Source organism: Vanacampus margaritifer, chromosome 11 (assembly GCF_051991255.1).
Source record: "Vanacampus margaritifer isolate UIUO_Vmar chromosome 11, RoL_Vmar_1.0, whole genome shotgun sequence".
NCBI lineage: Eukaryota > Metazoa > Chordata > Actinopteri > Syngnathiformes > Syngnathidae > Vanacampus > Vanacampus margaritifer.
This window is the reverse complement of record NC_135442.1, coordinates 11,624,905-11,643,324: the sequence shown is the minus strand read 5'-3', so window position 1 is coordinate 11,643,324 and position 18,420 is coordinate 11,624,905. Positions and strand designations below refer to the sequence as shown.

The 18,420-nt window shown below is 40.3% G+C and overlaps 2 protein-coding genes across 3 annotated transcripts in view; one reads left to right on the top strand and one right to left on the bottom strand.

Annotated features, from left to right (window-relative positions):
• Positions 1–11,456: 11,456 nt before the first annotated feature.
• On the top strand, positions 11,457–15,397 carry slitrk5b (SLIT and NTRK-like family, member 5b). Of its 2 annotated transcripts, none has more exons than XM_077579969.1 (2): positions 11,457–11,754; positions 12,150–15,397. In XM_077579969.1, exon 2 carries the CDS (start codon positions 12,205–12,207, stop codon positions 14,800–14,802), a length of 2,598 nt encoding a protein of 865 aa, XP_077436095.1. In that variant the 5' UTR covers positions 11,457–11,754; positions 12,150–12,204; the 3' UTR covers positions 14,803–15,397. The 2 variants fall into 2 exon arrangements, with proteins under 2 accessions (XP_077436095.1, XP_077436096.1); XM_077579970.1 differs by lacking the exon at positions 11,457–11,754 and adding an exon at positions 12,016–12,033.
• Positions 15,398–15,917: 520 nt separating this feature from the next.
• fastkd5 (FAST kinase domains 5) overlaps positions 15,918–18,420 on the bottom strand; it is a 44,470-nt gene continuing 41,967 nt past the window's right edge. The window contains exon 3 of the transcript XR_013295920.1: positions 15,918–16,210. The gene's annotated coding sequence lies outside the window, so the exon portion shown is untranslated. The remainder of the gene's footprint in view (positions 16,211–18,420) is intronic.

Genomic DNA, 18,420 nt, shown 5'->3' with positions numbered 1-18,420 from the left:
CAAACACCCCCACTGCTACCATGTGCACAAGCAATCAAGCATGCACTGCTAATCAAAAGCTAGTGATGTCAGCTGATGCAAATGTGTGCATCCAACAAAAGACATAGCAGCTCTGCTTAACTTTTCACTTAGGCTCATTCCATGGAAAGAGTGGCCTTATGGGCGAAAATTTGAAAAACCAATTGGTATGCTGGACAGTCCTTCCCCAGCCACCCTTTTGGATTAAAGATCAAACACCTTCAACAAACAAGAAAAGTCCATTTAGCTTGATGCAGTGTTTCAGACAGTGTCTATGGATCTTCAACCAGCCTAGCTACCAAGTCATGGGCGGAGAAATGTGGCGTGGGGGCGGTTATTATACAAATGATGTCATTTTGGCAATGCACAGCAGTTCAGTGACGGACACGTTTTCAGAATTAGGCAGATAACAAAATATTTACTTGGCTGTTTAATTTCACACTTGACGGGTGGGTAGGCACTCCCGAGATCCAACTATTTGTACAAAAGCAATTAAAAAGTTAACTTTTGCTAATATGTCACCACAATTATTTGTGCTGAACATTACTGGAATTGTCATTTTAAAAAAGTGTACCGCTGTGGTTATCCTGATACGGAGCCTTCCGAAGTAATTGGCACCCCGCCACGAATATCCATAGAAAGACAGCCCTGCATGTGACCACCGTTCTGATTAAACGTGACTAACTTCGACTCCCAGCACACTTACTCATTACAACCTCTCTGACCATGGTAATTACCTGCGCTCTTGAGTCACCCGAGTCAAAAGATAAAACCCGCAGAGATCTCCCCCGCATCAGATTAGCACACTGCGGTTTTTTCGCAGTGGTCTCGAGCGGCTCCCCGTCCATTCGGGACCCGGGCGTCCGTCGGCTTTGTTTATTCAAGAGCAGCCGAAAGAAAGTGTGTCTTTAGTTTGCTTGTCAGCATGAGAAGGGCAGATAAGCCCAATGTGCTGTTTAATTAAGAGGGTAGGATCTGGCTTCACACAAACACAGACAGATAGCACACAGCAATTGACCTTAGTGAACATGTCTGCTTGTTATCTTGCACCCATCACCTAGCTGTGAGACAGTCAACAGCGCTCAGACATTTGATCCTCCCCAATCTTGACTATTTACAGCAGACAGGTTATTATTTTTTGTATATATATATATATATATTTATTTATTTATTTTTTGTCATTCAGGCAAGTGTGGTGACATCGTTTGCCTCTTGCTACGTGTAATCACGCTCCTAAAACACATGAATAATGAATGCACATCAGGACCCGCTTTGGCACTGGCAAATTGCTTCTCAGCAAGCTGCTGTGACAAGCTTGCCAAAGTTGTTGTGACACAACTAAAGGCTATGTTTACTACTTATAAAAATACAAATAAAACATATCGGGCTACTTTGCAACCCAAATTAACATTCAAATCAAATTATGTTGATAAGATTGAGGCACTAAGACGCGTGCCATCCATCCAGCAATTGTCAAAATTAGATTTACATCCAATTTGGCTGTGCATCTTTATTTATGGATGCCCGTTAAATGGTGACAGGAGGAGAATGCTGCAATTGTAATAGTTTTTTTTTTTTTACTTGTGTTTTATAGGTCAACAGCGACATCTTCAGGCGGAATGTGCAACTGCTTGGCTTGGGTGATTCATAGTTTCAAATCATGAGTCACAGAGAGAAATGAGAGCAATACAGTGCGTTTAAAATTTAACATGGGTTATTGTGGGTCTTCTCGTGTTAATTGAGGTTCAAGTTTCAATGTCATTTGCCCATAATTACTTCTTTCTGGGTCCTAAACCACATTAGATGATTGTTTTCACCTATAATGGCCTTTTTATGACTTGAGATGTTATGGTTATGAAAAGAGTTTATTTTTCTTGGATATTAGCTGAATAAATGGCCAAGGAGATGACTTAAAATAGTTATTATATACTAACTTATTTATGTATTGCTACAAATGAGTTAAAATTACTTGAACCCAGTGGTGGCAAGAAGACAGATGAAAAAACTACAACAACAAAGGAAGTATATTTTATTACTGCACTATAAGTGTGCTTAAGAAGAATTTCTGTGTATCTGTACTTTGCGTATAAATTTTTTGTCATTTTTACTTTTACTCCCTCCACTTGTCTAAAACTTTATTTAAGAGAACTATTTGATGTTTTTGGCTCCAAGAATGATTGTTGCTGCTTCTGGTAGAGATGGAGATTTTTTTTTTTTTCAGGGTCGATATCGATACCAAATATTAGTGGTCAAGGAGAGGCCGATAACAGATACTTGGAGCCAATATTCATTTTCATTAAAAAGGGAAATATTGGCGTTTAAAAAAACAAAACAAAAACAAAGAAAAAAACTCCAACTCTAAGTGTGTTTTTTTAATCTTAGTCACAATACATCTTTGTTCTTCTAACAAAAAGTTCAGGAACCTCCCAAGTCACGTCTTAAAAAAAACTTAAAAACCAAATAGCTCCCTATTGTGTAAATCAGGGGTGCTCAAGTCCGATCCTCGAGAGCCCCCATCCAGCCTGTTTTCCACGTTTCTCTCCACTATCACACCTGATTCATGATCAGGAACGTTATCAGGCTTCTGCAAAGCTTGCTAATGAGCTGACCATTCGATTCAGCTGCGTTGGAGGAGGGAGACATGGAAAACAGGCTGGATACGGGCTCTCGAGGACTGGACTTGGGCACCTCTGGTGTAAATAATACTTTCCAAAATTTCAAAATATCAGAAATGTTATTTTTTTTTACTTATTTTGGTTTTAATTTCATACAAAAACAGAATGTATCATTATTTTTGGTACAGAGAAGTTTTATTCATTGTGCCATTTTACCAAATGGGTACTGTTTATAATTGACAAGAATTATTTTACACTAGTATCTGTACTTCTACTTATGATAAGTACAGAGTGTGAGTACATTTGCAATCTCTGCCTCTATCTTTTATTTCCTTAAGTGAATAAGAATTGAGAAAACGACATGGGCAGCAGAGGGCGTCATAGCAGCTAGAACTGATCGTCTTTCCTCCTTATGAGCAGTCTGTCTTGACAGTACTTCACAAACTGCATCCCTGATACATCCATCCATATTCTATAGCGCTGATCCAAATAGGGGACCAGTAGTTAATGATATAGACAGAGAGTTACTTACAGGTAGATAAAGTCAGTCTCAGGTGAGTACAATTAGAAGTTGCCGTCGAGCAGGAACTGAAAGAAGAAGGGGGAAGACACGCTATGTCATGTTTGGGTTGTGTTTTTCCTTGTGTGTCTCCCTTGGTCTTGTTAAGTGTAATCCTGCCCTTCCTCGTGTCAACCAATCAGTGCCCTCAGCCACTTGTGTCGTGCCCCAGGTGTGTCTTGTTGTGTCATTAGCGTGTGTGTTTTTAGTCTCTTGTCTCCCCCCTGTCTGTGTCGGTTGATTGTCAGTTCCCTCCCGTCATGCTACCAGTTTTTGCCTTGTTGGCCTCCCCACGTTTTGGTTTCTCTTGCCATTTGGAGTTCGCTTTTGTTTTTTATCCTGATGTACTTTAATGCCGTCGCTTTCCATTTCAGTGCCCTTTTGACATTTAACCCTTTTGAAAAGAAAAGAGGAAAAAACTACATTCACCTGTTTTTTTTTTTTATCTGAACCCACATTTGTGTTCCCTGAGATGACAAAAATGAAGTCAAGCGCAACATTCAACTGGTTAACATTTATTTGTTATTTTAGGGAGACAAGTAAGTAGCTATATGACATTTTAACCGATTAGGCAAAATGTCCTGTCATTTTTATTTTACTGTAAAATTGTAAATCTTGTTTTATTGATAACTATAATAAGTGTATCATTAAATATACCATTACTGAAATAGCTTCTACATAGCGGTTTATTAAGCATTACCTAAATGGTTTATGTAGTTAACGATCCAGTAAAATTAGGGCAGTTGCAACATAAACCTTACTTTTGGTGGGTGTCTAATATAGTTGTTAAGTCATGTTATATATATATATATATATATATATATATATATATATATATATATATATATATATATATACACAATATGTACATATATTTATATGTATAATGATATTAAATATAGTGTACAAAAGTTATTGTGAACAGCAGCAAGAATAGTTGGCAGAATTATATATATATATATATTTTTTTTTTTTTAAAGCGCTATAAGGAGTTCAGACGAATAAACATCAGCAATACTACAGTATAAGTGGAGTGACATTGCTACATATACAATTATTACCATCTAACTTTCTGCTCAGCTCTCCAGGAAAAAGCACAGCTAAGTGAGAACCGTACCACCTCGAGAAAACATTTATAAGACCTTTAGGCTGCTGTCAACTTCAACCATGTCACAAACAATCGGTGCAGATGAGCAACGGAAAGAATGAAGATAAATAAAAAGCTCACTGTGATGCTTTTTTGCATCAGGATTTGATTGCAGGAATAAAAAGGGGTTTAGGGGTTAAATCTAAATGGCTTATTAGGGCCGATAAATATGTTTGAGTGTTACGGTTTGGTCTGCAGTGGATGGCTAAGGTATAAAAGGGCACTGTCGACTTCTTTTCCCGCATCTGCCCGATATGGAGGTGAACAAGTCAGGAGCCTATGGATCCATATGGAGGGTCAAAGATGACATCTGTGATGGCCAAGTAATGCAATCTTCATCACTTCCGCATGGAAATGAGTAATAATTCAGTAGGCATGTTCTAGGGGCTGCCTGCTGTTAGTTTACTTGTAAAGGAAGATGCTTTTTCATGCTTGGAGAAACTTTATCCTCTTCCTCTACCTCCTCCCCGCTGCTATCTTCACAAAGTCTATCTTTAAACTACTTTTTTTTAATGAGTGCCCTTAACTTTAGCAACCACTTTCTGATGGGGGGGAAAAAAAGTGGAGCAGAACAAGGAACATGGTGTACTTCTGGCTTTGACCTCAGCAACCTGCGCCATCGTGTGCCGGGTGCTTTAAAATCAATATGTCTCTTCTTACGGGTATGCGAAGAAACATCCTTGAACGACTGATCCTTTAATGGATCCTGTTTTCTTCACTGTGTGCCTTGAAGACGGAACAAAGGACATTCGACCACAATTACCAACAGCAAGGCCCTTCAAAATGAATTTAGGCTTTAAAACCTGAGATTCAAGAACGCTGTCATGCCTCAGAGATGACTGGATGAACACTTTGGATTTTCGGATGCAGACAACGAACACCATTTTCTTTCTTTCTTTTACCGTGCCCTTCAACCTGAGTAACAAATCATTAATGGTGAGAAATTGGTTCCTGTCTGAGCAATGACAAGGAACATTAAAATTTGACCTCATCTACTGCAACAGCTCAGACCAGATCTGTCACAAATCTTGCTCTGACAAGGCTTCTGTTTTTTCCTGACGCTGTCCAAAATATTTGAAGGCGACCACATCAAATTCGTACTTGGGCGCATACCATAATATTTGACTTCAATTACCCGTGTTCATAATTTGGAGGTTGTGGCTAAGGACAAAAATCCATTAAATGATGATTAGGTTTGCTCTTCCTGTTGTTTTGTTTGTTTTGTTTTTTAAAGATTATTGATTGTATCTTTTTTTTGGCGGCACAATATGGAATAATAATCCCCGGAAAAAAATGGCAAGTATGTAAAATGAAGTGTCAAAATCTTAAAAAATCAAAAAAGCAAACCCCAGCCAACTGTCAATTGTGAATCAAATACAGTACTACTACTGCATTTGCTATATAGCATCTCTCTTACGTCTAAACAAAGAGCTCCTAGAAATATATCAGAGGATATCAGAGGATTTTCCATGCCATGACAACGAGGCACTCTAAATTGGCCAGACCAACGTGAAGACCCTGTCCACACAGTGACTGTAAAGCCAAACGTTGACAAAAAAAGTTGAATTTTTTTTTTCTTTTTTAGTTTTCCCCACTTATTGCTCTTCCATCTTGCTCTCAGTAATAGAAGTGCACTCAGGGTGACAACGAGGCGCTCTAAAATGGCCCGCCAAGCAGACAATCCAAATAAAATGTAATTTCAGGGTGTTGGACGTCGCTAACTAGCTATATGCTACGTTGAAGGAAATTACCTTCAAACATGCATAATGTTTTTAGAAACAAGTCTTTGAATTAAATAATTGACTTCAGTGTTGATGCATGCGGAGTTTTTTACATGCAATTTGGTTGTGCAGGGTGGTTCATCAGTGTAAATAAAGCAAGAGTGGATTTGTGTCACCTGAAATGCATAAAGGCATTAAATTGGAATTAGACTCTTGTACCTAACAGTGTAAATCCAGCCAGAGAATAATAAGAATCGTAAAGTCACGAAGAACAAAAAAGAAACATTTAACCTCAGCTACCTTGGATCATATATCATTGGAAAATCAATAGTGTCCTTCCTTTAAATAAAGGACCATACTTGTAAAAAAAACTAACTTTGCGGACAAAGTAGTTTAAATCCCATCACTAAAAAGAAAAAGGAAAAAAAGAACAAGGTCAGCATTTTAAATTTTGGGTAATACTGAAGTCAAAGCCCAGGTCGAGCACATATTGTGGGACATGAGGACGGCTTGTTAGAGCAGGCCACTAAAGATGTTGCCAGACAGCAGCAGAGCAGATTTATCATGCCAAACGCTCTTATTTGTTCCAGCTGGACGCAAATGACAAAGTGCGGCGCGCGCCATCTGTAAGGAGCGTCTATCAGAAGTAGAGCGCCGTGATATGCGGTGGCATCGTTCCAGCTCGGCGTACGTTATTTCTGACCTCCCAGCGTAGCAGTTAGTCACCATATTGTCTTCTACGCATTTGTTAGGCATTCCCTTTACATATGTTGAATGTGTGTGTACGCGCATGGAGAGTTTCTACATCAAATTGCTGAGGATTATGCACAGTGGCAGGGAAGCCTCTGAGAGACACTAAACAAGGACGTAATCGTGTGTTTCCTGTCTGTCTAGTGAGCGAGCAGGAAGCATGGATTAAAGGCCAAGGGGGGACTGTGAGGGGAGTGTCGTACCCCAACCAGATGGCACAGTTTTTCTTCTTTCCCTTTTAAGCGTTAATACAGAGCAAAGACGCATTTCGCCAATTATACTGTATGTGTATCTATGTATAGTGCTGGTTTTGGAGTTTAATGGAGGTCAAACAGAATCTATTCCGTGATGTTGGACTGACAATCAGCTTCTCACATAGGAAAAATCTCAAACCTATACACAGTGTTTGAATGATTTTTGCAAATGTTGTTAAAGGGGGGTGGGGGCAATTTTGAAATCAGTATATCCATTTTCATTTCATAGGCACTGCATCAACAACCTCATGATGCAATCAAGAAATTGCTGCTCATCAGAAATTAATGCTAATGTAAATTCAATGCAGCTCTGGGGGATACTCATTGTAATCTGGCAGCCATACTCCAGTCATTGCCTGAAAATGGCTCTGGAACTCCCCTCAGCCTAGCTGATCATATCATGGGTGGAAAAACTCGGTGTGGGGGCTATATTGTATAAATGGATCCCATTTTAACCCTATGTTTTATGTAACATTGGTGTAAAAATGCAAAAAGGCTCGCTAACAGACACATTTTCAGAAATAGGCAGATAACAAAAGATTTACTTATTGTTAATTTTCGCATTTGATGGACGAGCAGGCACTCCAGAGATCCAACTGTTTATATCCAAACAGCTAAAAAGTACAATTTCCATCCGTGTATCATTTGAGCAGTCGTTTTTTTCAAACAAAATGGGAAGTACAAAAAAAAAACAGACTTGGTTTCTCAATATTCGTTCCAAAAACCAAAATGAAGAAAACGAAGAATGACTTGTTTTCCGATTTTGTGCACAGATGAAAAATGTGAAAAACGGACGATTTGGACGTTTCATCCAGTTGGAATATTTCCACTTGACGCAAGTTGCGTGACCCGGAAGCGATTATTTTTTTAAAAATTTTATCTGACTTGTGGTCATGCACTGATCTGTATATATTACTGAATATGCAATAAAAGAAAAAGGGGGTCTTCAAAGCAGTACATACCGTCCGCCATTAAAAAAAAATAGATGGGAGTGGTAAGATGGCCGCTCTGTGGCTTCAACAGCTGGCATGGGCGTGTATGTGTGATCAGCTATCCAGTACTATATCAGTGAGTGTACAACTACAAATTGCACGAGTCACGAGCCATGAGTCAGATAAAACAAACAAAAAAATCGCTTCTGGGTAATGCAAAGTGAAAATATCCAAACTGGATGAAACGTCGAAATCGTCCGTTTTTTCCCCATTTTCCATTTGTGCACAAAATCGGAAATTGAAAAACGAGTCATTCTCCATTTTCTTCATTTTGGTTTTTGGAACTTCCTGTTTTGTTTGGAAAAACAAATGCTCCACCGATTCATTTCCTTAATATGTGCCGTTTAACCCATTTCTTCATGTGACACCACCACCAAGTGTAGGCCAACAACACACCAACATGAAATGTAAATGCAGCCCAAGATTCATTTTTCACATCCCAACGGAATGAGGGAGTTTGGGTCCGGCCCGTTAGGCCGGATGATGCGCTGGAAGCAGAGTAAACAGACGAATAGCATGCATGCTGAATGTTGTCTTGGGGCTGCATCCCTCCATCCTCCTCTCCATGGGGAGGATGGAGGGATGCAGAGGATGATGGTTTACAGCGATGTATAACACTTGACAGGCTTTCACATGAGCGGCACCGCCTCAGCTTGACAAGGGCATGACAGGTGTCTCTCTTTTACTTCCCAAAGCTAAGGCAACTTGGCACCCATGACTCCACTACATGTACGCAGGTATTTTTAAACATGGGTTTTACTCTGTTCCGAGCAATGACGTTGAAGAAAATGACATCTCTGTCCGCATCGAAACACATTTTGCAGGCTGGCAAACACATGCCAAAACACAGGGAGTGCTGTAACCCAGAGATTGTCAATGTGTGGTGCCCAAGATTTCAAGTGTCAAATGTATAATGCATAGCTTTTTTCACTCCCTTTAAGTGTATGAATAAAAACAAAATGATTGAATATGAAGAGCTCACTTGCGATAAGTCCTATAGGACATGAATAAATGGATAACTTTACAACTGTCAGTGATAGACTATGGTGTGTTGAGTACAAATTATGTTTACTTCTCCACAATAGGAAACGTAAATTCGTTGAAAATTCTTGTTCGGCAGATGTAAAAAGGACAAAGTGAGGAAACTCTCTCTACTCTTAAATAGTCAAATTTTACAAATCAGATATTTGTGTGTGTAATCCTTCACATTACATATTAATTGCGACCTCAGTCTGTCTGGTCTGTAAACCAAATGTGACTCCGAAGTTACCCGCATAAGAAGAATAAGAGACGACGTCATTCACAATGTAGTGTTTATGAAAGTAAATATCAGATTTGTCTTTCTATTAGGGGTGTCAAAATGAGTGTGTTAATTTTGAGTTAATTTAAAGTTCCTTTAACGCCACTGATTTTGTTAACACACAATTAATGACCGCCCCTTATTTGGAAAGCCTGTACTGGGGGAATTCCAGTCGCAACGCAGCAGACACGTCCACGTAAAAATTTAGCAGTAATAAATTCAATAATAATGTATATATTTGTGGAGACTGGGGTCAAGTTGTATTTTACAATTTTATTTTATTTTTTATTTCACAAGTTACTTCATGTTAAAGATTAGATACCTCTTAATGTGAAAAGAAAAATTCACTGAGCTGTCACCATCATCAACACGAATTGTGCCATCTGGTGGCAGATAAATGACCTCAACACAAATCAATATCACACTCGTTTTTTACAGTACAGTAAATATTTTTTAATTTTAACTCAATTTTATGAATTGTTATTAAATTACTGTATCAATATGTAAAAGATGCAGCCATATTTCTATGAGTTAAATTTTTTTCCCCACTTTTATGTTAACAAGAGTATGAAAAATTAAGGGGGAAAATGATTGTACATTTTTATTGTACATTTAGTACAGAGATAAAAATGTGTGATTAATTGTGAGTTAATTATTGAAGTCATGCGATTAATTACAATTCAAAAATGTAATCACCTGACACCTCCACTTTTTTTTATCATATTTTATCTACAGAGGAGCGATGTGGAAGGACATAGAAATATTTTGGGGAAATGAGGCGACACTTTTCGATTTGCTCAATTCATGGAGATGTCTACTAAAGATGACATCATATCATTGCCACACATAATAAATGAACCGTCTGCAGGGCCGAAATACTGCTATGACCACAAATGTACACTTTATGCTTCATGTTTCAAGTGGGATTAAATTAAAAGTCAAAAAGTTACTCAAAACAAATTTGTAGATTTACAGAGTAATCTCCCAAGCACTCTTCCCCACCCGTGCGTGAGTACAAATTGGGTTTTTGATGACGTAGAGGTTGGATACATGCGACCTGTCCGTTCCGACTGAGGTTGCATTGCAAAAAAATACGATTCATATCCGATCTGGATCTACGTGAAAGTGACCTAGATACTGGTCACATATGAGCAAAAAAATCGGATTCGGGTCACATTTGCCTGTACATGGTATAAAGTTTAAAACCCTCTGTACTAGTAAATAAATAGCCCGTGTTCGTGTGGACGTTTGGTACATTTGAAAAACAAAAATGGGACAAATAAATAATTCACGCAAATTACACCACTCGTGCCAGAACTGGAGGACCAGGTGAAACATCCAAATGAGAGCAATGAGTCATTCGCTGTGTGGCTCATTTACTACCATTTAAAGCAACTAGACACACATAAAAAAAAAGAAGAAAAAAAAAGAAATAAAACACTGCGCCACTGTGAGCCATTAGTTCTAATTTCCGAGATTGATGCTCGGGCAACTGATCAATAGACCCACTGGAGAGTCCCAGTGTGCTCATACATTATGCAGGAAGTGACGTGATTATTAAGGCTCTTCTGTACCCTTCCTGAGCACTTTAGTGCTACTTTTAGATGAAAGTGACAGTTTTTTTCTCCTAGAAAGTGATGGCGATGCAACATGAAAACCCAGTGAACTCCAACCCAGGACTGGCACAAGTGACGAGAAGGTGTCAGGTATCTTTTTTTTCTTTCTTTCTTTTTTTTTTTTACCCCCCCAGAGGCTTAGCTGTCCAATAACATCAGCTGCCATCGTCAGGTGGAGCTACGGTGAATGTTTTAAACCCGAGCTCCAAAAAAATGATTGACAGATTAGGCGAAACAATGATGTAACGTGACATCCTGGCGGAGGTTTTGCTTTCAGGATGAATAACGCCATAAGCGGGTTTAAAACAAACCGTTTGAGCGCGTCTCAAGCGCTCCGCTCGGCTGAATTATTGATATTTTGAGGGATCTTTCAGAAGGTAGGTCAGCGTGTATCTTTTTTTTTTCTTCTTCCTCCACATCTCGGCACGATGCTCAAGTGAGCTGATTCTTTCTTCGTGAAATGAAATGACTTGACATCTTCCCGACCACCGGGTAAGGAAGAGTGGGAGAGAGAGGGGGGGGGAGCGTGAGGGAGAGTGAGATGGAGAGAGAATAAGGAACTTTGTTATCAGGCGCAGCAGCATCTCCGCCTGCACAGCGAGGCAGAGGAGAAGCGTTTATGGTCGATCAGTGCTTTTCCTTTTTTTTTTTTTTTCAATTCTCTTCAGGGCATTGGGGGAGTGTGCTGAATAGATCCCCCGTTAGGTTTTCCTGACGGATGAAACATAAAAGACACGCTGACATTACCCGGTGAGCCTGCGTTTTCAGCCCATGGGTGTGAGGTAGGTTATTTCTGCCTTGAAGTCGAAGATGTACTAAATCGGGCTTTAAGTCGACCACGTGTACGATTCTCAGGTGGCAATGTGGTTCAAATATAATTACATGAGATGGCGTTGTTTTGGGCTGAAGTCTGCCTTTGACCTTGATTTTTGTTATTTACATTGCTTGAGGGAGTCCTCCCGCTCTCTTCCTCTCGCTCTCACGCTTTCTCTCTCTCGCTCACTGCTGCTTTGTTTGAGCCATTTTAAATCAGCAGTCACACGGCCAGAAGTTACCTCTGGGTAAGCGACAAATGAGGCTTTGACTCGTGCCCGGCTACAGCTGGTTGTGTGGAAGTTGCCCGCCTGCCTCGCATCATCATGCTCCATTATGGTTTGTGTTTCTTTTTTCCCTCCAGATGACATTGAGGATACTTTAGCGGGACTCTGAGCTTGGACGCCGCGCGCAGGAAAATGCATCTTTGGATCACTTGTGTTTTGCTGAGTGCCACCTCTGTGTTTACAGCAGGGATGTCTGATGAAGGGATATGTCAACGTCTGTGTGCATGTGAGGAGAGAGAGGGGATACTCATCGCGAGCTGTGAAAATAGGGGGATTGGGAGCATCTCTGAAATAAAGCCGCTAAACTTCCCCCAGTATCATCTGCTGCTCACTGGGAATTTTTTAAGAAAGCTTGCCGCCAACGATTTTATTGAATATCGAGGACTCACTATATTACACCTGGGAAATAATGAGATATCCGAGGTGGAAGCTGGAGCTTTTAATGGACTTCAAGGATTAAAACGATTACATCTCAACAATAACAAAATTGATGCCTTGAAGGAGGAGCTGTTCTGGGGCTTTGAAAGTCTGGAGTATCTGCAGCTTGATTATAATTACATCACTCAAGTGGCCCCCAATGCTCTCGGCAGACTTCGACACCTGGAGGTGTTGATTCTGAATGACAACTTGATATCTACCCTGCCTGTGAACATCTTCCAGCATGTCCCACTGACTCATCTTGACTTAAGGGGGAATCAGCTGAAAGTCCTCCCCTACTCAGGCTTGCTGGAGCACATGAACAGCGTGGTGGAACTGCAGCTGGAGGAAAACCCGTGGAATTGCTCCTGTGACCTGATTGCCCTCAAAACGTGGCTGGAGAGTATTTCGTACACAGCGTTGGTGGGCGACGTTGTTTGCGAGTTCCCCTTTCGCCTCCATGGGAGGGATCTCGACGAGGTCTCCAAGCAAGAGTTGTGTCCCAGAAGAGCCATCGCTGAATACGAGATGCCGCCGCAGCCACATCTGAGCACGGACGGCAACTACAGGAGTACGCCGGCCCTTGCTACTGCTTCCTTAACCTCATCTGGCATCGCGAGATCTTCGTCGAGGCCGACCAAGGGACCTCGGCAGTCGGGTAAATTAAAATCAAGGCCAACTGCTCGACTGGCGGCAAACAAACCTCAGAATTACGGCCAGATTGTTTCATATCAAACTAAATCTCCTGTGCCTTTGGACTGCCCGTCGGCCTGCACCTGCAACCTTCAGATTTCGGACCTTGGCCTCAACGTCAACTGCCAGGAGCGAAAGATCGAGCACATTTCCGATTTGGAACCCAAACCTTACAACCCCAAAAAGATGTATCTCACTGGGAACTACATCCCTGTGGTGCGGAGAATGGATTTCATTGAGGCAACCGGGTTAGATTTGCTTCACCTGGGAAACAATCGGATAGCTCAAATCCATGACAAAGCTTTTGGTGATTTGACTCATCTCAGGAGACTCTACCTTAACGGAAATTTGATCGACCATCTTACCGCCGATATCTTCTATGGACTAGAGTGTCTGCAGTTCCTATATTTAGAATACAACGTCATTAAGGAAGTCACCGCAGACACATTCCAGCACGTCCCGAAACTCCAGCTCCTGTTTCTAAACAACAACCTCTTAAAAACATTACCAGTGGGAGCGTTTCACGGCCTCACGCTGGCCCGCCTCAATCTTCGCAGCAACCACCTGCGATATTTGCCGGTCAGCGGCGTGCTCGATCAGATGACGGCACTGGTGCAGGTGGATTTGTACGAAAATCCCTGGGATTGCTCGTGTGGCATTCTCGCCTTGAAGATGTGGCTGGAGCATCTTAGCACGGGCACCGTCGTCAACAATGTCATCTGCGGCTCGCCCAAGAGGCTCGCTGGGGAAGACATGCGATACATCAAGACAGCTAATTTCTGCCCTAATAACTCGGTCGTACCGGCGTCAATGATTCCCCCCTCGGAGGAATCCTTCCCTGGCAGCACCATCACCATAGAAACGTCACTGGACTCCGACACGCAGTACAGTGCCATCCCTTTATCCGTGATGATCCTTGCCCTCCTGCTCATGTTCATTATGTCAGTGTTCGTGGCTGCGGGACTGTTTGTAACAATGAGAAAGAGACACCTAAAGAGTCAAAACGAGCAGAATAACTCCATGAATGCTTGTATTAGCTCGCTTAACATGGAGTATGGACTGTACAAAAAGGGATCCGTCCCAAAGGTCAGAACATCAGCTGGACACGTGTACGAGTATATTCCGCCCCCCTCGGAGCAAACAAGCAGATCCACAGGTCACGCTTGTGCCGACGGCAAATCCGCTGAGGGATTTCGGGACTTTGACGAGTTAAGTGGCGCCTTTCTGGGGAACTCGGACGAAGAAGCAGCGAGTAATGTAATAGGCTCGGAATATAGCACCACCGCTTCGGAGCCTATCAATAAGCCTTCCAGCATGAAACAAGATGATCCATCGTACTACAGAGAAGTCTTGGATCCGGAGCGGAAGCCCCACTACAGCCACACGCTACCTTGCAGGCACGCTGCACGTGCGGCCAGTCAGTACACATCAGACTTTGACGCGAGGCCTCAGTACGCGCATCCTGACAGAGTACAACAGACAATATTGTACTGCACAACCCCAAGTACTGTTTACGTGGAGCCAAACAGAAGCGAATATTGGGAACTGAAGGCAAAGCTTCACATTGATCCGGATTATCTTGAGGTTCTTGAAAAAAGAACAACATTTACACAGTTTTGAGAGACGTGGCTGGCATATACGTTGAATTAGGACTTTATAGTTCAACACAAAGAGGTAACATTTTACGTCATCTTCATTGGTACAGCATGAATTTGTGTAATGCTCAACAGCATTGAGTTGAGACTTTTGTTTTTATCTGACATATACTGCATGTCAGCTGACCCAATCACAAGTACGCTTACTTGAATTGATAACACACTGACATTTGGACCATATGGCTTTGAGTGAGACGTGACTTTGTTATTTTAAACTGAACTGATGCTAGCATTGTTTCTAGATTTGATCAAAAGTTCAAACTTAGCATTAGTTATGGGAATGCTAAAGCATTTCTAATTTGTAATGGGAGAACCGCATACCTACACATAATTCTTCATTTCTTCTTTTCATTGCTCCATTCTAACAAAAATGCAAGAATAGATTTTATACAAAAGTAGTAGATTAGTAGAAAGACAGACAACTTGGAGGGTTTGGAAAAATGTGTTTGCCAATTAATTTTGTTAATATGCCCTTACACTGTACACAATAAATGAGTAATTTAATCTGTAGAGTAAATGTGACTCTATTTAGAGTGGGACCAAATAGACTCAGTTTTAGAGTAATATTTACACTTGGAAGGGAGTAAAATAAATTATTAAAAAAAAATAACAAAAAAATAAAAGTCACTCAAGGGTTGAGGAACAAACTCACAACCTTCAGCTTGGGAGACAGCCGATCTACTTCCTGAGCCACACAGCTCCCGCTTTGTGTTAGCATATCGCTTGTGTCCACTGGAATCTTCCTAACTCCGAGATCAAAAACATTATTTTTGGTCTCCTCTTGGCGATACGCAAACGGTGGGAGGGGCATAGCTCAAGTGGTAGTGTAGTAGTCTCTCAAACTGAAGGTCGGGAATTCGCTCATCAACCCTTGAGTGACTTTTATTTATTTATTTTTAAATTCCTTATTTTACTCTCTTCCAAGTGTAAATATTAGCCTTCTCTAAAACTGAGTCTATTTGGTCCCACTCTAAATAGAGTCAAATTTACTCTAAATAGTGTCAAATTTACTCTACTAGCCTAAAGGTTTTTAAAGTGTGAGACAGAGAGTCTCCCGCAGTGAACATAAAATAGCTGGGGTTGCCCCTACTTTTATCACAGTGGATCTAACACCAAAATGATTCATGAACGTGCATAATGCTGTTTTTATGGGATGAGAGTCCTTTTAATAACGCTTTCCTTAACAAACTGATTTTCTGCAGCTTATTATGTGTGAGTTTTTTTGCACACAAGGAACAATCAAATCAATTCATCCATTCTGAACTTTGCTGAGTCGGTTTTTTAAAAAAAAAAAAATGGCTTTCCTTGCTCAGGCTGCAGCTGCTTCTCCCCTCAAGTCTCCCTGGTGTCCCGCAGATGAGGCAAACGTCAAACTGTTAACACAACCATGTTTACATTTGAAAACTTAGCCAAAACTGATGAAAAATGTTGCAAGTGTGGCTAAATATTGCAAAATCTTTTCAGCGCACCATATTTGTGGAGCATTTTGCAACAAGAGATTCTTTTTTTAGTCAAGTTGTTTTGAATGTATGGGGTGTTTCCAAAAAATATGAAACATGAATATCTTAGTGACTACATATTCTGAGCAAATAACATTAGAAAGGCTTCATTCACAATGAATAATAAGTTTATTTGTTTTTTTTTATGTTTGAAAAATGGAGGTGGATAGTTTCACCAAAGCTCTTGAAGCCCACAGGCACATGTCAGTAAGCCCAGTGTGAGCCCATGATACAAGTCACGCCTTCTGTCTCTGATTGGTGTTTTTTTATTGGGTGCGGCAAATTAGAAAAACAAAATGGGATTTTTTTTTCACAGATCATTTTACTAATAGATATGAAGTGTTGACGAAAGTTGTTCTGAAAACTGCCAAAACCAAAAATTGGTGTGCTGATATTTTCATGATATTCTTCAGAAGTTGAATAACAACAATAGCATCATTTTTTTTCTTTGAGTACTTGTGCTTATCATGGCATACCCCAAACAACAATTCTTTGGGATTAAACTTTTCTTTGTTCTCTTCCATTAATGGTGGTCATAAAGTGTTGAAACGGATATATTGTGGAAAACTAACGTTTAGCAAAATATATTTGTATTCAAATTTCTATCACATTTCATTCTTTGCTGACTCCTGCTAGAGTCAACTTTTTTGTTTAGTTTAGTTTTTTTGTTAAGACACAATTTACTAATTTGCATATCAAGCGGGAAAGCGAAATCACTTGAGGGCTAATATGCTAAGAATCCACTTTTGACAGGATGACCCGAGACGCATGTTAATGCTGTCTGAGCCGCGCTTTGAGTCAGTGCAAGTACTGCCGTATGTACGTGATGCTTAAAAGTTCAAATTAAATGTGTAAATATGAACAATCAAGCAGAAAGCCAGGCCCCTAATGACTCATCTTTTCATAACAGACGCCTTGGAGCTATTTCATTTGCAATAATGTGTGCTTTTTACTCTCAAATTGGTTGCATTTCATTAGCGCTAATCAGCCGTGAAGATTATATGTTCTCATCTAAAAATAAACCAGGTTGTTGCCACGGATATTTACCACTAGCTCTTTCTTATGAAATTGAAATTAATTTGCAAAAGTGCCCATCCATTTTGACGTGTGTGGGCGGAAAATGAGGTCCAGGAAGATGAGTCATTTTATTGAAATCGGACAAATTTGACATGGTGAGGAACAAACAATGGCTGAGGAGGAGCTCGGCATATCATCTCATGAGCTCACTGGTTTGCAGATTGAGACCAAAGAGAGGATCCAAAAATTAAAGGGAGCCGACCACTTGTTTATAGGATAATCTCTCCAAATCAGTGGTGTTCCCTCAAGCTTCCCGAAGGGGATTATGGACAACTGCTGCACTTGTTTGGAATTGATTCATGCTGTAACTCTACCCTGAAATGTTGTAAAGGATTATTATCACAACTGTATTCACATGTATGGGGAAAAAAAACAACATTTGCCATCAATACGTACAGTATGAATCACGAGTGCCACAATCATGTACTATAGGATGAATTTGTGGACGTATCACAAGGGCATCAATTTAAGTGTTGTAATATGCATCCTATGTGCGGATTTTACATACTGTATGTCCAGGTAATCTACAAAATTATAATGATGCAATACAAGTCCGATTTTTCATCAAATAATGAAATACAGTATTTGAAGCCTCAGCCGTGTAAAATATTTATTTTTATAGCAAAGAAATGTAGATATTAGTACATACTTTTTGCTTCCTCTTTTGAAAATGCACTACTGACTTGTAAGAGTCAACGATGATGTCACTCCCTGAATTGTGCAGTATATTGGTTTGTGTTCATACAGTACAGCCATATGGACAGTCAAAAGAATAACTTTGAATATTCGGTACAAACCGCCATGCGTTGTATGAACTGCTATGAAACAGTATGAGGGCCATGCTGATAATGAATTACTACTGGAATAGTGACAGAAAGTCATTGTAGTATTTTAAGAATGTAAAGTTTCACGTTGTTTTTCTGCTGAAATATGACACCTTTACTGTTAGAGCATTTTGTCATACTATTCAAAACATATTCTTGCAACATTTTTTTGCTCAAATGTTA